Source organism: Salvelinus fontinalis, chromosome 19 (assembly GCF_029448725.1).
Source record: "Salvelinus fontinalis isolate EN_2023a chromosome 19, ASM2944872v1, whole genome shotgun sequence".
NCBI classification, from domain to species: Eukaryota; Metazoa; Chordata; class Actinopteri; order Salmoniformes; family Salmonidae; genus Salvelinus; species Salvelinus fontinalis.
In genome coordinates this window covers 2,251,926-2,270,532 of record NC_074683.1, presented here as the reverse complement: position 1 = coordinate 2,270,532, position 18,607 = coordinate 2,251,926, and the positions used below count along the sequence as shown (strand labels likewise).

At 41.5% G+C, this 18,607-nt stretch overlaps 2 protein-coding genes across 2 annotated transcripts; both read right to left on the bottom strand.

The window, feature by feature from the left end:
* Positions 1-3,569: 3,569 nt before the first annotated feature.
* LOC129816142 (regulator of cell cycle RGCC-like) lies at positions 3,570-10,959 on the bottom strand. Its single transcript, XM_055870342.1, has 5 exons — positions 10,762-10,959; positions 10,215-10,388; positions 7,155-7,265; positions 6,560-6,622; positions 3,570-4,527 (listed from the first exon to the last, which is right to left on the bottom strand). The coding sequence occupies exons 1-5, from the start codon at positions 10,793-10,795 to the stop codon at positions 4,520-4,522; spliced, it is 390 nt and encodes a 129-aa protein (XP_055726317.1). The 5' UTR covers positions 10,796-10,959; the 3' UTR covers positions 3,570-4,519.
* Positions 10,960-12,019: 1,060 nt separating this feature from the next.
* LOC129816977 (class I histocompatibility antigen, F10 alpha chain-like) lies at positions 12,020-13,642 on the bottom strand. The gene is made up of 2 exons (XM_055871980.1): positions 13,446-13,642; positions 12,020-13,238 (listed from the first exon to the last, which is right to left on the bottom strand). Exons 1-2 carry the CDS (start codon positions 13,501-13,503, stop codon positions 12,214-12,216), a joined length of 1,083 nt encoding a protein of 360 aa, XP_055727955.1. The 5' UTR covers positions 13,504-13,642; the 3' UTR covers positions 12,020-12,213.
* Positions 13,643-18,607: the final 4,965 nt, after the last annotated feature.

Here is an 18,607-nt window from a genome sequence, read left to right as displayed (position 1 = left end):
TTTTTTTCAATCATTTTACTTCAATTTAATGTTTGATTTTTGTGAATATTTTGAATGAAAGACCAAGAGGATAAACAGCAAAGACATGTTTTTTTGCCAAGGGTGCCAATATTAGTGGAGGGCACTGTAGCTGCATTTGCTAGCTAAGTAAGTGAATGTGAAAAAATGACAATCTCTCTCTCTCCTTATTTCTGTGTGCCAGATGTGTTGTGGGGGGTGGCCCGTCAGGAAGTCCAGCATCCAGTTGCAGAGGGAGGAGTTTAGTCCCAGGGTCCTTAGCTTAGTGATGAGCTTTGAGGGCACTATGGTGTTGAACGCTGAGCTGAAGTCAATGAATAGCATTCTCATGTAGGTGTTCCTTTTGTCCAGGTGGGAAAGGGCAGTGTGGAGTGCAATAGAGATTGCGTCATCTGTGAATCTGTTGGGTTGGTCATTCAACATGCTGCAATAGAAATAAGGACATGCTCATAAAAATATCATGCGCATAAATTTTTATCAAATAATCCTCCCACATCTTAAATGGCACTGAGTACCAAAAGTCCTCACAAGAATAGTAAACCAACTAGAGTTCAGAAAAGTGAGGACATTTTGCAGGTTATCACTTGTAAAAAGGCTATTTTAAGTTTAGGGGTTAGGTTTAGGGTTAGGGATTAGTGGGTAAGAGTTGGGTTTAGGTTTAGGTTTAGGGGTTAGGTTTAGAGTTAGAATTAGGGTTAGGGGTTAGTGGGTAAGAATTGGGTTTAGGTTTAGGTTTAGGGTTAGGGATAAGGTTTAGGGTTAGAGGTTAAGGAAAATAGGATTTTGAATGAGAATCAATTGTTGGTCTCCAAAAATTCCTCACAAGTATAGTAAGATGTGTGTGTGTGTGTGTGTATGTGTGTGTGTGTGCGTGCGTGCGTGTGGGAGGTCATGGGAGTCTTGGGGTTGTGTGAAATCAGTTTGGAGATGTGGGTGGGTTCCCTTCATTGGAGTATTCGCCATCTCTTGCCATGCTGACTAATATCCATTCGTAGACAAATATGAGGTGAATCTTTGGCTAATTGTCCATTTTAGACAAAACATAGCAGTAGTTGTCTGCATCATCATTTCCTCAGAGCAGAGTGAGTCAGGATAGTGACACAGATGTCTTGTTAGGTCATAGGTCTGTCAAATTGACTTAAAAGACCATGTCTTCATCATAATGAATGTGAAACTTCAGAAACTACACAGTAGGACACGGTAACTGAATAACTATAGAAAGAACTGCTTTGCATCTGTAGAAATCTTGTTGCAGTTTTTCTTGATCGCATACAAGCATTTCTTTGAGCAATGTTGTCGATTTTCCAAACAGTGTCCTCAAGACACAGAACTCTGTGGCCTTTAGCAAAACAGTAAATGCATTATCAAAATGTAGTTGCCATCTCAAAACACAAATACATTCATCAAAACTGTATGATACTGTCAGAAATACATTCATCACAAGTGTAACGGTTTCTCTCCTCCTCTTCGTCTGAAGAGGAGGAGTAGGGATCAGACCAAAATGCAGCGTGTTGTGAAGACATGATGAATATTTATTAAAGCAAAGACGAACACGAAAAAACACTTGGAAAATTACAAAACAACAAAACGACGTAGACAGACCTGAACATGTGAACTTACAATAAAACACGAAGAACGCACGAACAGGAACAGACTAACCAAACGAACGAACGAAAACGAAACAGTCCCGTGTGGTGCCACAGACACAGGAACAATCACCCACAAACAAACAGTGTGAACAACCTACCTTAATATGGTTCTCAATCAGAGGAAACGTAATACACCTGTCCCTGATTAAGAACCATATCAGGCCAATAGACAATGAACCTAAACATAGAAACACATAACATAGAATGCCCACCCCAACTCACGCCCTGACCAACTAAACACATACAGAAACAAGGAAAAACAGATCAGGAACGTGACAACAAGAACACGGCTATCTGCAAAAAAGATTAACACAAACATACATTTCTCTTGAGTCCAAGCAGGCAAAACAGAAAGTTCGATAAAAAAAGAAATTCTCCAGTAGATCAATAGATTTTCTTTGCGGTCACTAAATCATGATGATCAAAATTGGGAATACAACTATCAAAAGGTGCAGAATTATGTGAAATTACTGTTGCCTAGATCTTTCCCTATATTGTACCTGATTGACTACAGATAAATCTACTATATACAATTTTGAGTAGTATTATGTAGTGATTGCCAGAAACATTGAACACATTTGCAACCTCTTCTCTTCTGATGAAACAACGTGTGTGTGTATGTGCGTGCATATTCATAGTGAAACATCTATGACCAAACTGGCTTTGACAGGTGCATTGAAAATACTTTACCATTGCATAATCATAAGGGGAATGGTACAGACTTCTGAGTTCAGTGCAAACCAACTGATGCTTCCCCATGCATCATTATCTCTGTAGGAACTGTAAGAGTCAAAATATTGCCATCTCCTCCTACCTATTTCACCATCATCCCCCATTGAATAACCCTCCGAGACCTCTACCCAACTAATACCCCTGCTTGCCCAACGTCCACACCCCACTGCTCCCTTACCTGATCCATCTCCCTCGTCTTTCCCACACTTCCAGCCCAGTGCCCCTGGATGCGGCTGGCATCTCTCTGGGATCTAGAGGCTGGGTCCACTGCCAACTGCCAAGCCCATGCAGAGCCATTCCCAACGTGCTAGCAGTGCCAAAAAGGCGCCTGGCGCTGCCGACAGGGTGCGTTGTTTTAGAAGCCAAGGGACCATCGGGCCCCGAGGGATCATGTGTTGTGTCAACATGTCTGCCCGGACCCAGTTTCTCCCTGGCACAGGACAATGCCAACAGGTGGACTGCGCTGGGCTGTAGTGGGCTCTAATTTGCCCTGTGCCAACTGTACTAAAGAAACAAAATGGAGGGTGGGTCTCTGCCAGCTTCCTGCTCCCATGGTTGCAGCAACACAGACTGGCAGATATCTGGCTGCTTCAGTCACATGCAGATAGGGATGGCAGTCAGAGGAGAGTCTCCGAACTCTTTAACTCTGGTCTTCGTGAGTCATTTTATAGGAAAACAAAATGAGCCAAAAGATCCCAGTAGAAAGAGGTGAACTCCTCATCATCGCTAGCTGTAATGTTACTTTGGAGCCGCTGGGGGGAAGTCTGTCTTCTCTCAACGACCTGTGACCCCGACCCACAGGACATCCCTTATAGACAACTCCTAACCCCACCTGCCATTCACCAACCTCAGTCTATAAATAGCCATAGTTTCATAACCACTAGCTTTGTTGAAGGGTTGAGTAATGATCACAAAAGCCCTGGGAATTGGAATGTCTATTTCAGTATGTCTGTCTACGCCCCACAGAGCTGTGTACAGAGATGCACAGACACCAACAGCAGGTCACTGACTACCACTCATAGAAGTCATAGAGACAGGGACACAGAGGGACACAGTTCCTCAGTGCCAAGGCGGTGGCCAGTGACCAGCTGTCACTCAAACTCCCCCCAATATCGCCCTGTTAAAAGGGAGACCAATAAAGCAAGCAGGGGGTAAAAACGAGAAGAGATATTTTAAAACAACAATATTTCATTTTAATATTCTCTGGTAGGCAATTGATATTAGCTGTATTCAAAACATTTTGTTGCATTGCAGTTTTTCAGAGTTAATCCAGATTTTAGTTTGCATTCGTTAGAAGCATCAAACATCTCAACTTCAGTCAACGTGTGCCAAACCTTAAACTTATCATACGCTTTTTAATTCCAAGGCAATAGAATTTGAAACAATTATTATTTACACATAGATACAAAAATATATTTCACAAAAAAGTATTATTGATACATTTACAATGACCAGCTCTATACAATTACAAATATACTTATATTGTAAAAAGCGATTTCTTAAATATTCCAGCTCAAGTTTTGTATAAAGGACGCACAGCCTGTCCCGTGTATGTGAGATGGTGTTTGTCTCTCTAACAGTGTCCCAATACTTTTACAAAGCTTCCTTTCCTCGTCTCCTTCCTAATCCCTAGTCTCCTCTAGTCTCCTCTCTTCCATGACTGCTAATAGTTTATAAATTGGGGCTACGTACGAAATATCCCTCTATGCCATATTTTTATTTTATTTTTTATTTCACCTTTATTTAACCAGGTAGGCTAGTTGAGAACAAGTTCTCATTTGCAACTGCGACCTGGTGCAATAGAACATGAGGTTCCATTTCAGATTGGCCCATTCTTACCATGCAAACCTAGAAAAAACTATCCAGTCCAATCAGCTCAGATCATGAGGGAAATGAGACGAGGAGAAGGAAAGGAGACAAGGAGATGACGCTGTCTTATAATATTGGGACACAGCCTTGAGATGAAGTTGTTCAGCAAGTCTGACGGTCACTGTGACTGTCCTTGTGCTATGTTCATAGCACTCCTGGTGTGTGTGTGTTCTGGGGTGCTGGACAGGGTGTCCCCTCCTCGCGATGGCTACTCTCCAAAAAAGGGTCTCTCACTTCTCTTCGGCTCCGTGTCACATGCCTAAGGAGAGACAGACAGACGTTTGATTAGTAATGGACTGTAGACTCCTCTACGTGCCTCAGGGCAGACGGACAGACAAATTCACACACACTCAGTGCTTAGCAATAGCCTCTCTGGCTCCTTGGCAGTCCAACACTATTCTTAGTTCGGAGGTGTGGTCAGTTTTACTTGGCAGCCATCAATAACACTGCAGACCCTAATAAAAATGTCAGGCTCTGCTTAACCTGAATGACAAATAACTGACTGTCCCTTTACTTTATGTGACTTGCTGTCCCATGGCATAATGTGACTGAATGAGGAACATTCAGTACTCTAACCGCCTGGCCTTCTCTGTTAAGAAAAGCACCGGAACACTTCCACTGGTAATTCCAATTCCGAAGCTGACATTTACAGTTGATATTCCACCCCAGATTTTACGCGGGCACATTCCAATGTAACCGCCCTGATGCAAGTTCCAACACTCTGGACTACTGTAGTAAAGGATCGGTCCAAAACAAATAAACTGAGCTATGTTGGTCTGTACCCGCCACATAAACGAGGCTCTCTCTCTGGTTACATTCTTACATAGGCTGCTGCGTGTGTGTGTGCGCGTATGTGTGTGAGTGCGTGTGTGTCAAGACATAATGACATGAGTGACAGCTGAAAGGGATATCTTCCCCTTCCCTCGAGGCCTTACATGGTCTATCCATACATCCTCATACATCCCCATACCACAACCCTGTTTGGAGCTGACAGCTAAGAGCTTATCGTTTCGGAAAAACAGCAAGGCTCGACAATCAGGTATTGGTGGTTAGCATATCTAACATAGTTAGCATAGAGAACACACACCCTTGACTGAGTACATTGTAAAATAGGTCATTTGTTCTGCTAACATTTTTGTTTTGTCGAAACCCGTTGCCTAAAACCAACTCAAAGTATTTCAGTGTTCAATACTTCAAGTAATAAAGTCACATCATCACCACCCATATTGTTATCTTTTTAAGTTGTAAACACTTAACTGTTTTGTGTTTTATGAGCTTTTTGGCATTAAATTGTATTATGTATTCTGAACTATAACGCTTGAAGTTACTTGAACATGAATATTTGTTGTAGTAAACATTAAAATGTAGGTTCTCTTTTACTTCAATTATTAACCTTCATTACAATAATTTTCAAGGTTAAGTAGTAAGTAGTTCTGATTAGTAATTTTCAGTGATCGTGTCTTAATGTTTAACATTGTTTTATGTATTTGACGATTTGTCATTTTAACCCACCTTAGCAAGCATTGTTGAGCACAGTACTCATAGCAGTAATTGGATATAGAGCCGTAAGCATTACAGGACGCTGCATTAGCCTCTGTCATTAAAACTGGTGCACATGACCTTGTTAATGGTGGGAACGGCTTGTCTCATTATTGAACATCAATTTGTCCAACGGCTTTGATATCTGTTCATCATGATCAATTACAGCTCATAGCACAATAAACTGCTTAATACTATATACTAGAAATATATTTGTATTTCTTTGAACGTGCCTACAGCATTGTGTACAAGTATCATAAATCCTCTAAAAAACAAAGCCAAGTGGCACTATAAAGTATTCATAACTTGCAAAAACGTAATAATTCTATATCAGCACAACACAGATAAATCGTGTTTTTTACTCAAATATCAATGTGTCTGACTATTACTTAATTATTTTAGGTAAAGACGTAAAACATAATAGAATCAAGTAAGAACAACTTACAGTTTTTAATAAATGTTATATTGACTTTAAAATATGAAATCACAATAACTTCTAGAAATGGAATAACTAGATTAGCGGAAGATAAATAAATACAGTTATATTTTCTCAATCACCTAATATTTGTTAACAGTACTCAAAAACATTAAGTGATAAGAAATCTATTTGACATCTGAGTTAGTACTACTTTTATGATTTGAGTTCTACTGACCATTGGAGATGTTTGAGTTGCCACTACTTAATGTCTTTAATGAGTTAGGCAGTTACTTTTTACAGTGTACTGTGAATGGTGTAAGCTATTAGAGCTTACTTGCTAACGTCTTGTCAAGGTCAGCAATGAAGTCCTCCAGTTCTTTAGTGTCTCCCAGTTTGGCTGTAAACAACATAGAGAGAGGGTCAGATGATAGAATAGAACAGAGTAGAACTGTATTGTCCACCTGCAATTGCATAACCTCAAATGAACATGCATCGTGTATTATGTGAATTGAACATTACATGGCATTATCTACTACAAATATTCACATACCTACTACAATACTAAACAAGAAGAATGAGTCACTTGAACGCTAATTAGTTAATAGGTGACCTATTGGAATAGCTGAGGATAGCTGAGGTGCTCTAAGCCTAAGGCAATAGGTCTGCCTATTGTAACATTTGACTTCTCCTAAAACACACGTCATGTTTAATCCTGCATCTATCCTTCTGTCTAAACAGGAGTGATACTGAGCTGCATTTTGGCAAATGTTGTCAAACTGGGACAAGACTTTGCATACAGTAGAGAAAAGTTGTAGGCAGAATGACGTGTGTGTGTAAAGGTGAGAATGCTGACGGTTGTGTTTGTGCACGCTTGCATTTTTGTGTGTGCGAGTGTGTATGCGTGCATACGTGTGTGTGTCGAGGCTCACCTTTGGGTGATGTGAGAGGTGGGGGGGAGGTGGGAGAGGGAGAGAAGACATTGGGAGAGTTCAGTCTCTCATCACTGAAACTGAAGCTGTTCCTGTTGAGCGACTCAGCACCTGAGAGAGAGAGAAAGAGAGGAAGAGAGGGGGAGAAGGGGGAGAGAGCGAGAGAGAAAGGGAGAGATTAAAAGACTGATCACCTTTCTGTATGCCCGAAGCAGCTGTAGGGCCTATTGCCACATCCATATGTTTTGCACACACACACACACACACACACACACACACACACACACACACACACACACACACACACACACACACACACACACACACACACACACACACACACACACACACACACACACACACACACACACACACACACACACAACACACAACACACAACACACACACAACACACACACACTAGCAGACTGACTGTGGGTTCCCTAACTCATAAGTTGACAAAAGTCATCTGGTTAGTGTGAAAGGGTCAGAGCAGGGACATGAGTAGAGGGTGGTGGGAAGTCAATGAGGGCCCCTCAAACAGGGCCAAAACACAATACCACTGTTTAACAGCTGGGCTCTCTCTCTCTAGCTCTCTTTCTCTAGCTCTCTCTTTAACTATTGAGATGTAGCCCTAACCCTAACTCAGAGAGGGACATATTTCTCCTGTGTGACAAATAGTGTGTGCTTGATTTAACTCTGCCACGTCTAGTACACACACACACACGTTACCCCTCTCCCTCCTGCATTCCCCCACAGTGGTAAAACTGGGTAAGTCAGGCTCTATGTGGTCAAAGCGTTGACTGTGTGATTTGCATAAGGGACATAATGAACACTTTGATTCCGCCAGTAGATATTTCAGCCGGATACAGATCTGTATCACCGTTTGTTTTTATCCAGGAAAGGAATGGTGTTGGGAGAAGGAGAGAGTAAGAGAACAGTTGTTTCTCCTCCGTACAATTTAGAAATGGGCAGTTTAGTGGAATTCATTTCAATTCTACACAGCTCAGTTTTGTCCGACTATAAAGTATGTTATAAAGTCAGGGTGGGTACTGTCGGCGGATGGACGTCTCAAAAACGAGTTGTTTTACTATTGTCATTTTCAACAGAAACGCATTCCGTTCCCTGTGCTGTCTCCAATCCAAAGCTAATGGAACTCCTTTCTCAACTGCTGCTTAGATTGAGGTCTGCTGGTCTGCTACTTAATCCTTGTATTAACACTCTTGACAGGTCTGACTAGGAGTATGAGGCTAACTACTGCAGCATAAGCAGCTTAACCCGCAAACCTCAAAATATCTTTCTCTCGCTCTCTCTCTCCTGTCTCCTCTCTCTCTCTGTCTCTCTCTTTCTCTCCTCACTCAAGAGTTCCACTGGACCCTGACAGAGTGGCTCTGATGTACAGCACATACCTAGAGTAACCCCTGACCTCCACCTCTCAGCACCACATTCAAGTACACACACACACACACACACACACACACACACACACACACACACACACACACACACACACACACACACACACACACACACACACACACACACACACACACACACACACACACACACACACACACACACACACACACACACACACACACACACACACGCACACACACACACACACACAAAACCTTGATCTAGGTCCAGAGATCTTGGATTTAGATTGAGCTACTGCTGCATATTTGGCACACAAGCCCCCATATTCCAAGCCAGCCATGTCTCTGTGATAGCCTATACACGCTTAGATTTCATTGTCATACGCAGCTATGAAGTCTCCCATGCGTCAAGCTGTGCATTACCATACGGGGTGTTTGTGTGTGTGTGTGTCTGTGCTACGCCTCGGGCCCTAACCCAAATGTGATAACCTCACACAGTTACACATAGACAGAAATATGCTCCCGCTCCCCAAGCGAACACTGATTTCATTTCCCAACCACATGTGAGTGGGTTGGGATTTCTGTGGGAAGATGTGAAAGGATAACTTCATGGTGCGCTGTAGTGTGTTCTACAAACTCCACGTCTGCAGAACGAGTTCGGAAGGATCGTGTCCAGTTTTGCATGTTTAAGACCGGGGCCTGGCATTCACAGAGAGAGTTACTATTTCATTTATCCGTTTTCGTAATAACTAAAAGAGTACGTAATAATAGGTTCATTTAACGTTTTTACTTGAGTAATTACAGAATAACTATAGCATAACTACTGCACACAGATTTTCAGAGGAAACTAATGTGAAGAGTTACCAGAACATGTTATCTACAGACGAGTGTAAAGACGTTAGGTCTAGGATTCCTGTGTGGGTCCTGTCCTCTCCATGGTAGTCCATTGAAGAATGACCTGTCTTATGCAGGGGAGAGCTATTGTGTGTAAGGACTGATGGATGGACGCATGGCTGAAAGAGAGCTGCACCCCAGAGTGGGCAACAATAACACAACTGTCAGTCTGGGATGTAGGTTAGTGAGAAGGCATTCTGAACATGAGGAGAGGCTGGCAGATACTCTGATAGAGAGAGAGAGAGAGAGAGAGAGAGAGAGAGAGAGAGAGAGAGAGAGAGAGAGAGAGAGAGAGAGAGAGAGAGAGAGAGAGAGAGAGAGAGAGACCCACCACTCATTCAGTTGCACTGAGTGAGGATGGTTAGGGTTAGAGAAAGCATTTCCAGAGACAGAGGCATCCACCGAGGCATGGTCTGTCTGAGGAATTGAAGGTTTCCAGTTTCAGACTGGGTAGAGCACTTGTGGGACACATGACAATGTATAATCTAGCACTAATGGCAAATCAGTCTGGCACTATATGGAGTAAAGGGAATTGTGAGCCTCGAAGTGCAAACAGCAACATATCTAGGCTACTGATAGGTCCTGTCACTACTTGAGAATGTTTGTACTGCTACTGTTGCCGCCCTGTAGGCTATGTAATTGTAGTCTCTGTCAGGCCTTGTATCTGCAAGGTCGTTGGTTCAAACCCTGTTGCAGGCATTCCAGCACAATTGCTACACTGTCTTTCGGTATTGGGACAACTGTGTGTGTGTGTTCGTGTGTGTCTGTGCGTGCAAGGTTCACTTACTTTCTGAGTCGCTGATGCCGCTGTCACTGACGCTGGCACTGCTCCGTCTCTTCGCGGTCTTCAGGTGCTCGTCGTACTGGAAGTGTCTCTTCTCCATCGGGGAAGTGAAATCCTCGATCACCGCGTCGAACTCACACAGCACGTCAGACAGATCATCCTCCTCAAGGAATTTACCTGAAATAACGGAGGGAATAAGCATGTGTTACTATACTGGACTGGCATGTCTATCCCACAACCATTCTCATACAACATATATTTTTCTTTACTTCATTTCAGTTAATAAAATAAATAGCTCTCTATTAATTTATCCTATCACATGCAACCTATCGACAGTCTATGTTTTTGTGTCATTGAAATATGTGTAACACACATGTTAAATTGAAACATTGTTACATTGTAACAGCTGTTGAATAAGAACCACACTTGCACGGTTTCACATAACTTCACATAACTCCCTTTCTGAAAGGTCCAATAACGCCATGCCTGGTCAGTGTTCAGTGCATTGTCCAGTGGAAGTCAACAGAACATATGAGATGGTCTAACTTACATTTGCCTTGAGACTTCAACTTTGGAGACTTCATTTTTCTTGTCTTGTAAATCTCAAAAGTATCCAGTATAATTAAGTCAACTCCGCGGGTATTTCCAATAACAACGTGTTTGCACTCTGTGTGCTCCTGTCCGCTACTAGTCCGCTAAAGCAAAGCGCTGTCCTTCTGACAAAGTGCCCGGTGTCTCAAGACTGGTTTTAAACTCTCCCCTACCCACAGCCGGGGCGGTGACTCGGAGGAGGCGGGAGAGAGAGAGGAGGGAGAGATAGATAGGGAAAGGGAGAGAGAAATTCTTATTCTTTTGGAATTTCTGTGAGTGTAATGTTTACTCTTCATTTTTATTGTTTATTTCACTTTTGTATACTATCTAATTCACTTGTTTTGGCAATGTTGACATATGTTTCCCATGTCAATAAAGCACCTTGAATTGAATTGGGAAAACGCACTATACATGATTTTACGGTATAGGCCTATCAGTGACCGTTTTCTATTCCTATGGTGATGTTCCGCTCTCTGACGTCATTCCCGGTAACTATGTGTTTGTAAACAACTTGTGTGTCACTAAGCGGTCAGAGATGTAATGCTTACCGGGCATACAGTACGTGTAATACTTTTACGTTTTATTTATATCCCTGACCCTGAGATTTCCGTCTTCTATCACTGGGCAGTTTTTGAACAGAATGTGGTAAAACATTGTTAACTAATTAAACGAATTAACAATTTATTTCACAATGTATTATTTGAAATGTGGACAATGCCGATCTTATTCAAGATTTGTTTATAGTCTCATTCATAAGTTTAAAAAAAGTTTAATCTTGTAGCCTATCATAGCATGAAATGTATTCCTAAAATAGACAACTGTCTCTGTGCGATATCCCCTTTCAATATCTTTGTGTGGTCTATGTCAGAATGGACTGGAACTGGAATTACACATAAATCCGGCATCCTAATTGAGTTTCTGGTAGTAGGCTAATTTTAATTTGGAGCGACACCATGTGGCGTGAAGTAGAGGTGCAGCCCCTGGAGTTGGCTGATGTCTGCTGCCCCTCTAATAAAATACAGTACATCAAGAATCTGACTGAATATTCATATCGTATGGTATCTGATGTGAAATACGGTGTGATAAGTAGGATAAACAGTATTTCTGATATTCTGTTTTTGTTCTAGGGTAACATTTCCTGCTCCTCATTTGTAATTAACCAAACTCCAATGATCTTTTTGTGTCATGATGATTTTTTATGGATCTTTAATGCAGTACAAAACACTTTTTTACATATCAAATCAATACATACATCATAGCACTGTCAGTACACATTTTCGGGTTGCTTATGCACCACTGCATCATAAAAATACTTGTCTTTATTAAGCTATATACTGTATAATATAGATCAACCTACAATGTATTGGCTTTTCACTTTGAAGTCTTTGCATGAGTGGCAGCAGCAAATATATCAGGTCTCAGAATGTGAAGATAGGCTAATTTGCTCAGCCACTTGGGCATAATTTGCATTGGAGAGCTGTGACAATGTCTGGGAGCCAGCTGTGTTTCTCCTCCTTACACAAACGAAAATGCTGAGTAGAATAATTATGGCCACCATGGCCAGTGGAGCTGACTTGACATAAAGACCCACTCTGTCGATCCCAGACTCAGGTATCCAGCTCACATCCAGCTTGTTGTCCAGACTGAGGTGGGAGGTGGTGCAGGTGTAGTTGTGTCTCTCTCTCAGCTCCTCTGTGTTGACCTCCAGACTCTTTCTCAGCTGGTAGGTCCCGTCTCCATTGGGCAGCAACTGACCCCCAGTCATCTCTTGTTCTACTATTGGCTGGCCATCTCTCAGCAGGGTCAGATTGATGTGGCGGGGGTAAAAACCAAACGCCAGACAGCTCACACGGGCACCTCCAGACATGGCTTTCTGTATGAGCCTGACTCTGGGACGCACTTTACGCATCACAAAGTTCTTCAATCTCTCCAGAAATTTCTTCAATGATTTTATGCAAATGGGTAGGTAAATGGTCTGATAAAGCCATTTTGCATATGTTTGATGCACCTCACTCCATGGCGACAGTAGGTTTCCTGAATTGTATGAATAATGTGTCATGTTGTAATATATTAAATCAGCAAAAATTGCATTGAAAGCATCTGTGGACAGAATAAGGCCGGGTTCACCAGTATCCAACATCTCACAGCCAGTCATTCTCTGCTGAACATCTATATTCCCTGTGGAATTAAAGCGATACCTCAGGTCTGACAGTCGCCTTTTCATGCTGAGGAACATGTGTCCAAACACATAAGCTGCATCTTGGGCTGCGTCAACCTCTGTTTCGTCTGGGGCGTAAGGTCCCTTGTGGATAAACTGCTCCATGTTGGAGTCAAAGTAGCCAACTTGAATGTCATCCTGCATCAACACAACACTACACTCAGGGAAAGGTGCTTCTCCTGAGATACAAGTTGCGAATGCCCACAGAGAATGAGATCCTGAATGTGAGTGAAGGTGAAAACAAGATCAGTGAATATTTTTACAATGTCTGAGAAGCTCCTGAAAATATTTTACTCGGTTTTCCTAGGAGTTTTGTACTCTCTACAGTATGGTAATAAACACCACGTAGGCTGGTGCTCACACTGCTCCTAGAATCAAGATGTATACTAAATGAGATATGACAGAGAATAAAAAGTTAATTTTACCTGCGTTTACGATGGTGTAAAGTGAAAGCAAGAGCAAAAAGAAACACAGTTTTACCATGGTTCTGAATGTGTTCAATACTTTTCTGTAAGCTCATATGCTCTCAAATAATTTGGCAGACTTTCACTTTCACTAAGCCTTACACACTTTCACTTTCTTGGCAAACACCTAGTATATGCTGTCATTGGAAAAATCTGCAATAAACTGTTTCTCAAACAGAATTAGGGATTTAAATTATGATAATTTGGGAGAAAAAAACCTGTTCGGTCTGCCTATTAAAGTATTTTGTGTGTGCCAAGCTATTCTTTTGTTAAATTACAGTTTACAAAAACTCTCTTGTGTGGTTTCTTATGTTTTGCATCACTGTTTGATTTGATCCAATTGCCATAGCATGTCAAATGATTTCTGAGAGCTTGCCTAAGGAAATTATGTCACAATCTGGCCTTGTGTCCAGAGCCCAAGCCATGAAAACTAGACAGGTGTGCTATAGTAACTCTCTGTCATCTCCAGGCTGACCAGGGGCGGACTGCCATCTGGCATTTCGGGCAAACGTTAGATGGGCTGGTCCATTTCTAGCCTAGTGGGCCTGTCTTACTTGGATTTTTTAGCAAAATTATAATTATCTGGCTAATAATGGGGGCCTTAACGAATAAAATTGGCTGGTGTGGGGGCCTTGAGAAAAATATGGGCCATTGTGGGGCCTCAAGGAAATAAATTGTCCGTGTAATGAAAATGCCAGAGCGGATTTCTGGTCCCAGTCCGCTCCTGAGGCTTGTATATAGAATGACGCTGCAATGGATAGCTGCCGTTTTATGGGTTCCTGTCCAAATCTGCTATTTTGTGTATTTTTTGCGCTGATCTTAACTTTTTTTGTACATAATGTTCTACTTCAGTGAGTCGGCAGCATTGGATACACTGCTCACAACAGACCAGGTCCTAATCCCCAAAACTCGTCAAAGGAAAATACGGCGTAAGAGAGGCCGACGTGTGAGCACCCTGACAAAATAACCTTTAGTGAATTAATAATCCGCCTCTACCCTCCACTCTATTGTCGAACGTACAATCACTGGAGAACAATCTGGATGAGCTCTGTTCGAGACTATCCTATCAACGAGACCTGAACAACTGGAATATGTTTCTCTGAGTCGTGGCTGAACAACAACATGGATAATATACAGTTGAAGTTGGAAGTTTACATACACTTAGGTTGGAGTCATTAAAACTCGTTTTTCAACCACTCCACAAATGTCTTGCTAACAAACTATATTTTTGGCAAGTCGGGTAGGACATCTACTTTGGCAAGTCGGGCACGACACAAGTCATTTTTCGAACAATTGTTTACAGACAGATTATTTCACGTACAATTCACTGTATCACAATTCCAGTGGGTCAGAAGTTTACATACACTAAGTTGACTGTGCCTTTAAACAGCTTGGATAATTCCAGAAAATTATGTAATGGCTTTAGAAACTTGACATCATTTGAGTCAATTGGAGGTGTACCTGTAGATGTAATTCAAGGCCTACCTTCAAACTCATGGGAAAATCAAAAGAAATCAGCCAAGACCTCAGAAAAAAAATTGTAGACCAAAATTGGCCAAAATTGTAGTCTGGTTCATCCTTGGGAGCAATTTTCAAATGCCTGGAGGTACCACGTTCATCTGTACAAACAATAGTACGCAAGTATAAACACCATGGCACCACGCAGCCGTCATACCGATCAGGAAGGAGACGCGTTCTGTCTCCTAGAGATTAATGTACTTTGGTGCGAAAAGTGCAAATCAATCCCAGAACAACAGCAAAGGACCTTGTGAAGATGCTGGAGGAAACAGGTAAAAAAGTATCTATATCCACAGTAAAACAAGTCCTTTATCGACATAACCTGAAAGGCCGCTCAGCAAGGAAGAAGCCACTGCTCCAAAACCGCCATAAAAAAAGCCAGACTACGGTTTGCAACTGCACATGGGGACAAAGATCGTACTTTTTGGAGAAATGTCCTCTGGTCTGATGAAACAAAAATAAACTGGCCATAATGACCATCGTTATGTTTGGAGGAAAAAGGGGGAGGCTTGCAAGCCGAAGAACACCATCCCAACCATGAAGCACGGGGTGGCAGCATCATGTTGTGGGGGTGCTTTGCTGCAGGAGGGACTGGTGCACTTCACAAAATAGATGGCATTATGAGGAGGAAAATGATGTGGATATATTGAAGCAACATCTCAATCAGTCAGGAAGTTAAAGCTTGGTTGCAAATGGGTCTTCCAAATGGACAATGACCCCAAGCATACTTCCAAAGTTGTGGCAAAATGGCTCAACTTCTTTGGGATAGGGGGCAGTATTCGGAAGTTTGGATGACTGAGGTGCCCAAAGTAAACTGCCTGTTACTCAGGCCCAGAAACTAGGATATGCATATAATTGGTACTATTGGATAGAAAACACTGAAGTTTCTAAAACTGTTAAAATAATGTCTGTGAGTATAACAGAACTGATATGGCAGGCCGAAAACTTGAGGAGGATCCATCCGGAATATATATTTTTTGAGGTGTCTGCCCATTCAAATGCTTGTTTATGGGAAAATCAAAGGAATACCTCCCAGATTACAATTACTAGGGCTTCCACTAGATGTCAACAGTCTTTAGAAAGAGTTTCAGGCTTGTTTTTTGAAAAATGAGCTAGAATTTGTAGTTTTTCTAGGTGGCTCTCCTTTTGACTGTAGTCTTGTGGCGCGCGTTGATGAGCGCACTTCATTATTTATCTCCGGTAATGAACATCTCCGTATTAAATTTGATAGTTTATTTACATATTAGGGTACCCGAGGATTGATTAGAAACATTGCTTGACTTGTTTGGACAAAGTTTGTTGGTTACTTTTGAGATTTCTTTGTATGCATTTTTGAACGAGGGGGAACAGTTAGATTACTGAATCAAGCGCGCCAACTAAACTGACTTTTTTGGGATATAAAGAAGGACTTTATCGAACAAAACGACCATTTGTTATGTAGCTGGGACCCTTGGGATTGCAACCAGAGGAAGATCTTCAAAGGTAAGTGATTTATTTTATCGCTATTTCTGACTTTTGTGACGCCTCTGCTTGTTTGGAAAATGTTTTTCATGCTTTTGTACACGAGGCACTGTCCTCAGATAATCACATGGTATGCTTTCGCCATAAAGCCTTTTTGAAATCTGACAAAGCGGCTGGACTAACAAGAAGTTAAGCTTTTAAACGATGTAAGACACTTGTATTTTCATGAATGTTTAATATTACGATTTTTGTATTTTGAATTTTGCGCTCTGCAATTTCACAGGATGTTGTCGAGATGGGGCCTTTCCCAAAGAGGTTTTAAGGACAACAAAGTCAAGGTATTGGAGTGGCCATCACAAAGCCCTGACCTCAATCCTAAGACAATTTGTGGGCAGAACTGAAAAAGGGTGTGCGAGCAAGGAGGCCTACAAACCTGACTAAGTTACACCAGCTCTGTCAGGAGAAATGGGCCAAAATTCACCCAACTTATTGTGGGAAGCTTGTGGAAGGTTACCCGAAACGTTTGACCCAAGTTAGGCAATTTAAAGGCAATGCTAGCAAATACTAATTGAGTGTATGTAAACTTCTGACCCACTGGGATTGTGATTTTAGCACTAACTGCTAAACAGAAGTGGGTGTGCTTTATCCGGGTAGCTGGAAAGTAGAGCATTTCAGAAGTCTAATTTAGAAGTGACACAGGCATGGATTAGCTTTTCTGCATCATTTTTAGACAAAAAGTCAGATTTTTGCAATGTTACAAAGATGGAAAAAGCTGTCCTTGAAATATTCTTGATATTTTCGTTCAAGGAGATATCAGGGTCCAGAGTAACGCCGAGGTCCTTCATAGTTTTATTTGAGACGACTGTACAACCGTCAAGATTAATTGTCAGATTCAACAGAAGATCTCTTTGTTTCTTGAGACCTAGAACAAGCATCTCTGTTTTGTCCAAATTTAAAAGTAAAACATTTGCCACCATCCACTTCCTTATGTCTGAAACACAGGCAATTTTGGGGCTTCACCATGTTTCATCGAAATGTACAGCTTGCATAGCAGTGACGTTAACATTATATTTCCGAATGACATCACCAAGAGGTAAAATATATAGTGAAACCTTTATTCTGACTTTTCTCTCATCATTGATTACATTGACTTATTTCAGCAATTTGAGGGTTTTCTGTATAATGTTGGTTGGGCATATTATTCTGCTTTAATGTTACACCTGAATCACTATGATAAAAACACTTGTTATTCTTGAGTGTATTTTTAACAAAGCTGAGATGTGTAGGAATACAGGTGAAATTAGTCATTGACACAGACATTGTGGCGCAGCAGGACGATTTGACTGCAGTGAACCAAGGAGTTGTGAGTTCAAATCCCAGGTAAGGACATATTGAATAATAATTTCTGTATTAAAAAACATGCACGATGTAGTCAAATCTGTAAGTTGAAAACACTGTGTGTATCATAACAGATTTGTGTTTGCAGGGTATCACCTGTGAAATCTCATGTTTTTATCAGCGTGAAACTTCATGTGATATATCACATGAAATATTCCAAAAACACAGTTTCACATGATTTCACAGGTGCAAAAGATGTCGAATTTCTGTAAGGAATCACATACTCTGCTGTTACTGTTAATTATCTATCCTGTTGCCTAGTCACTCTATTCCTAGTTATTTGTACATATCTACTTCAATTACTTCGTACCCCTGCACATTGTCTAGGTACTGGTACCCCGTGTATGTAGCCAAGATATCGTTACTCATTGTGTAATTATTATTACTTTTATTATTATGGGTTATTACTTTTCTATTATTTCTCTATTTTCTCTCTGCGTTGTTGGGAAGGGCCTGTAAGGAAGCATTTCACTGTTAGTCTACATCGGTTGTTTACGAAGCATGTGACAAATACAATTTTATTTTATTTGGACCGTTTCAAAGCTCTCTCCTGTCTGGTTCTTTTGAAGACCCAGCTCTTTCTGAGACTTTCACACCTCTGGTGTCTCTTTTAGCAGACAGGCAAATGGGCAAACAGGGCCTGTGTTTGCAGCTGCACTTGGCTGTTGACTCTGGGGCTCCGAGGTGTGACATATACCCCCACAGAGGGGATTGTCTCTCTGACACCTTCACCCCACGGGCTGGGA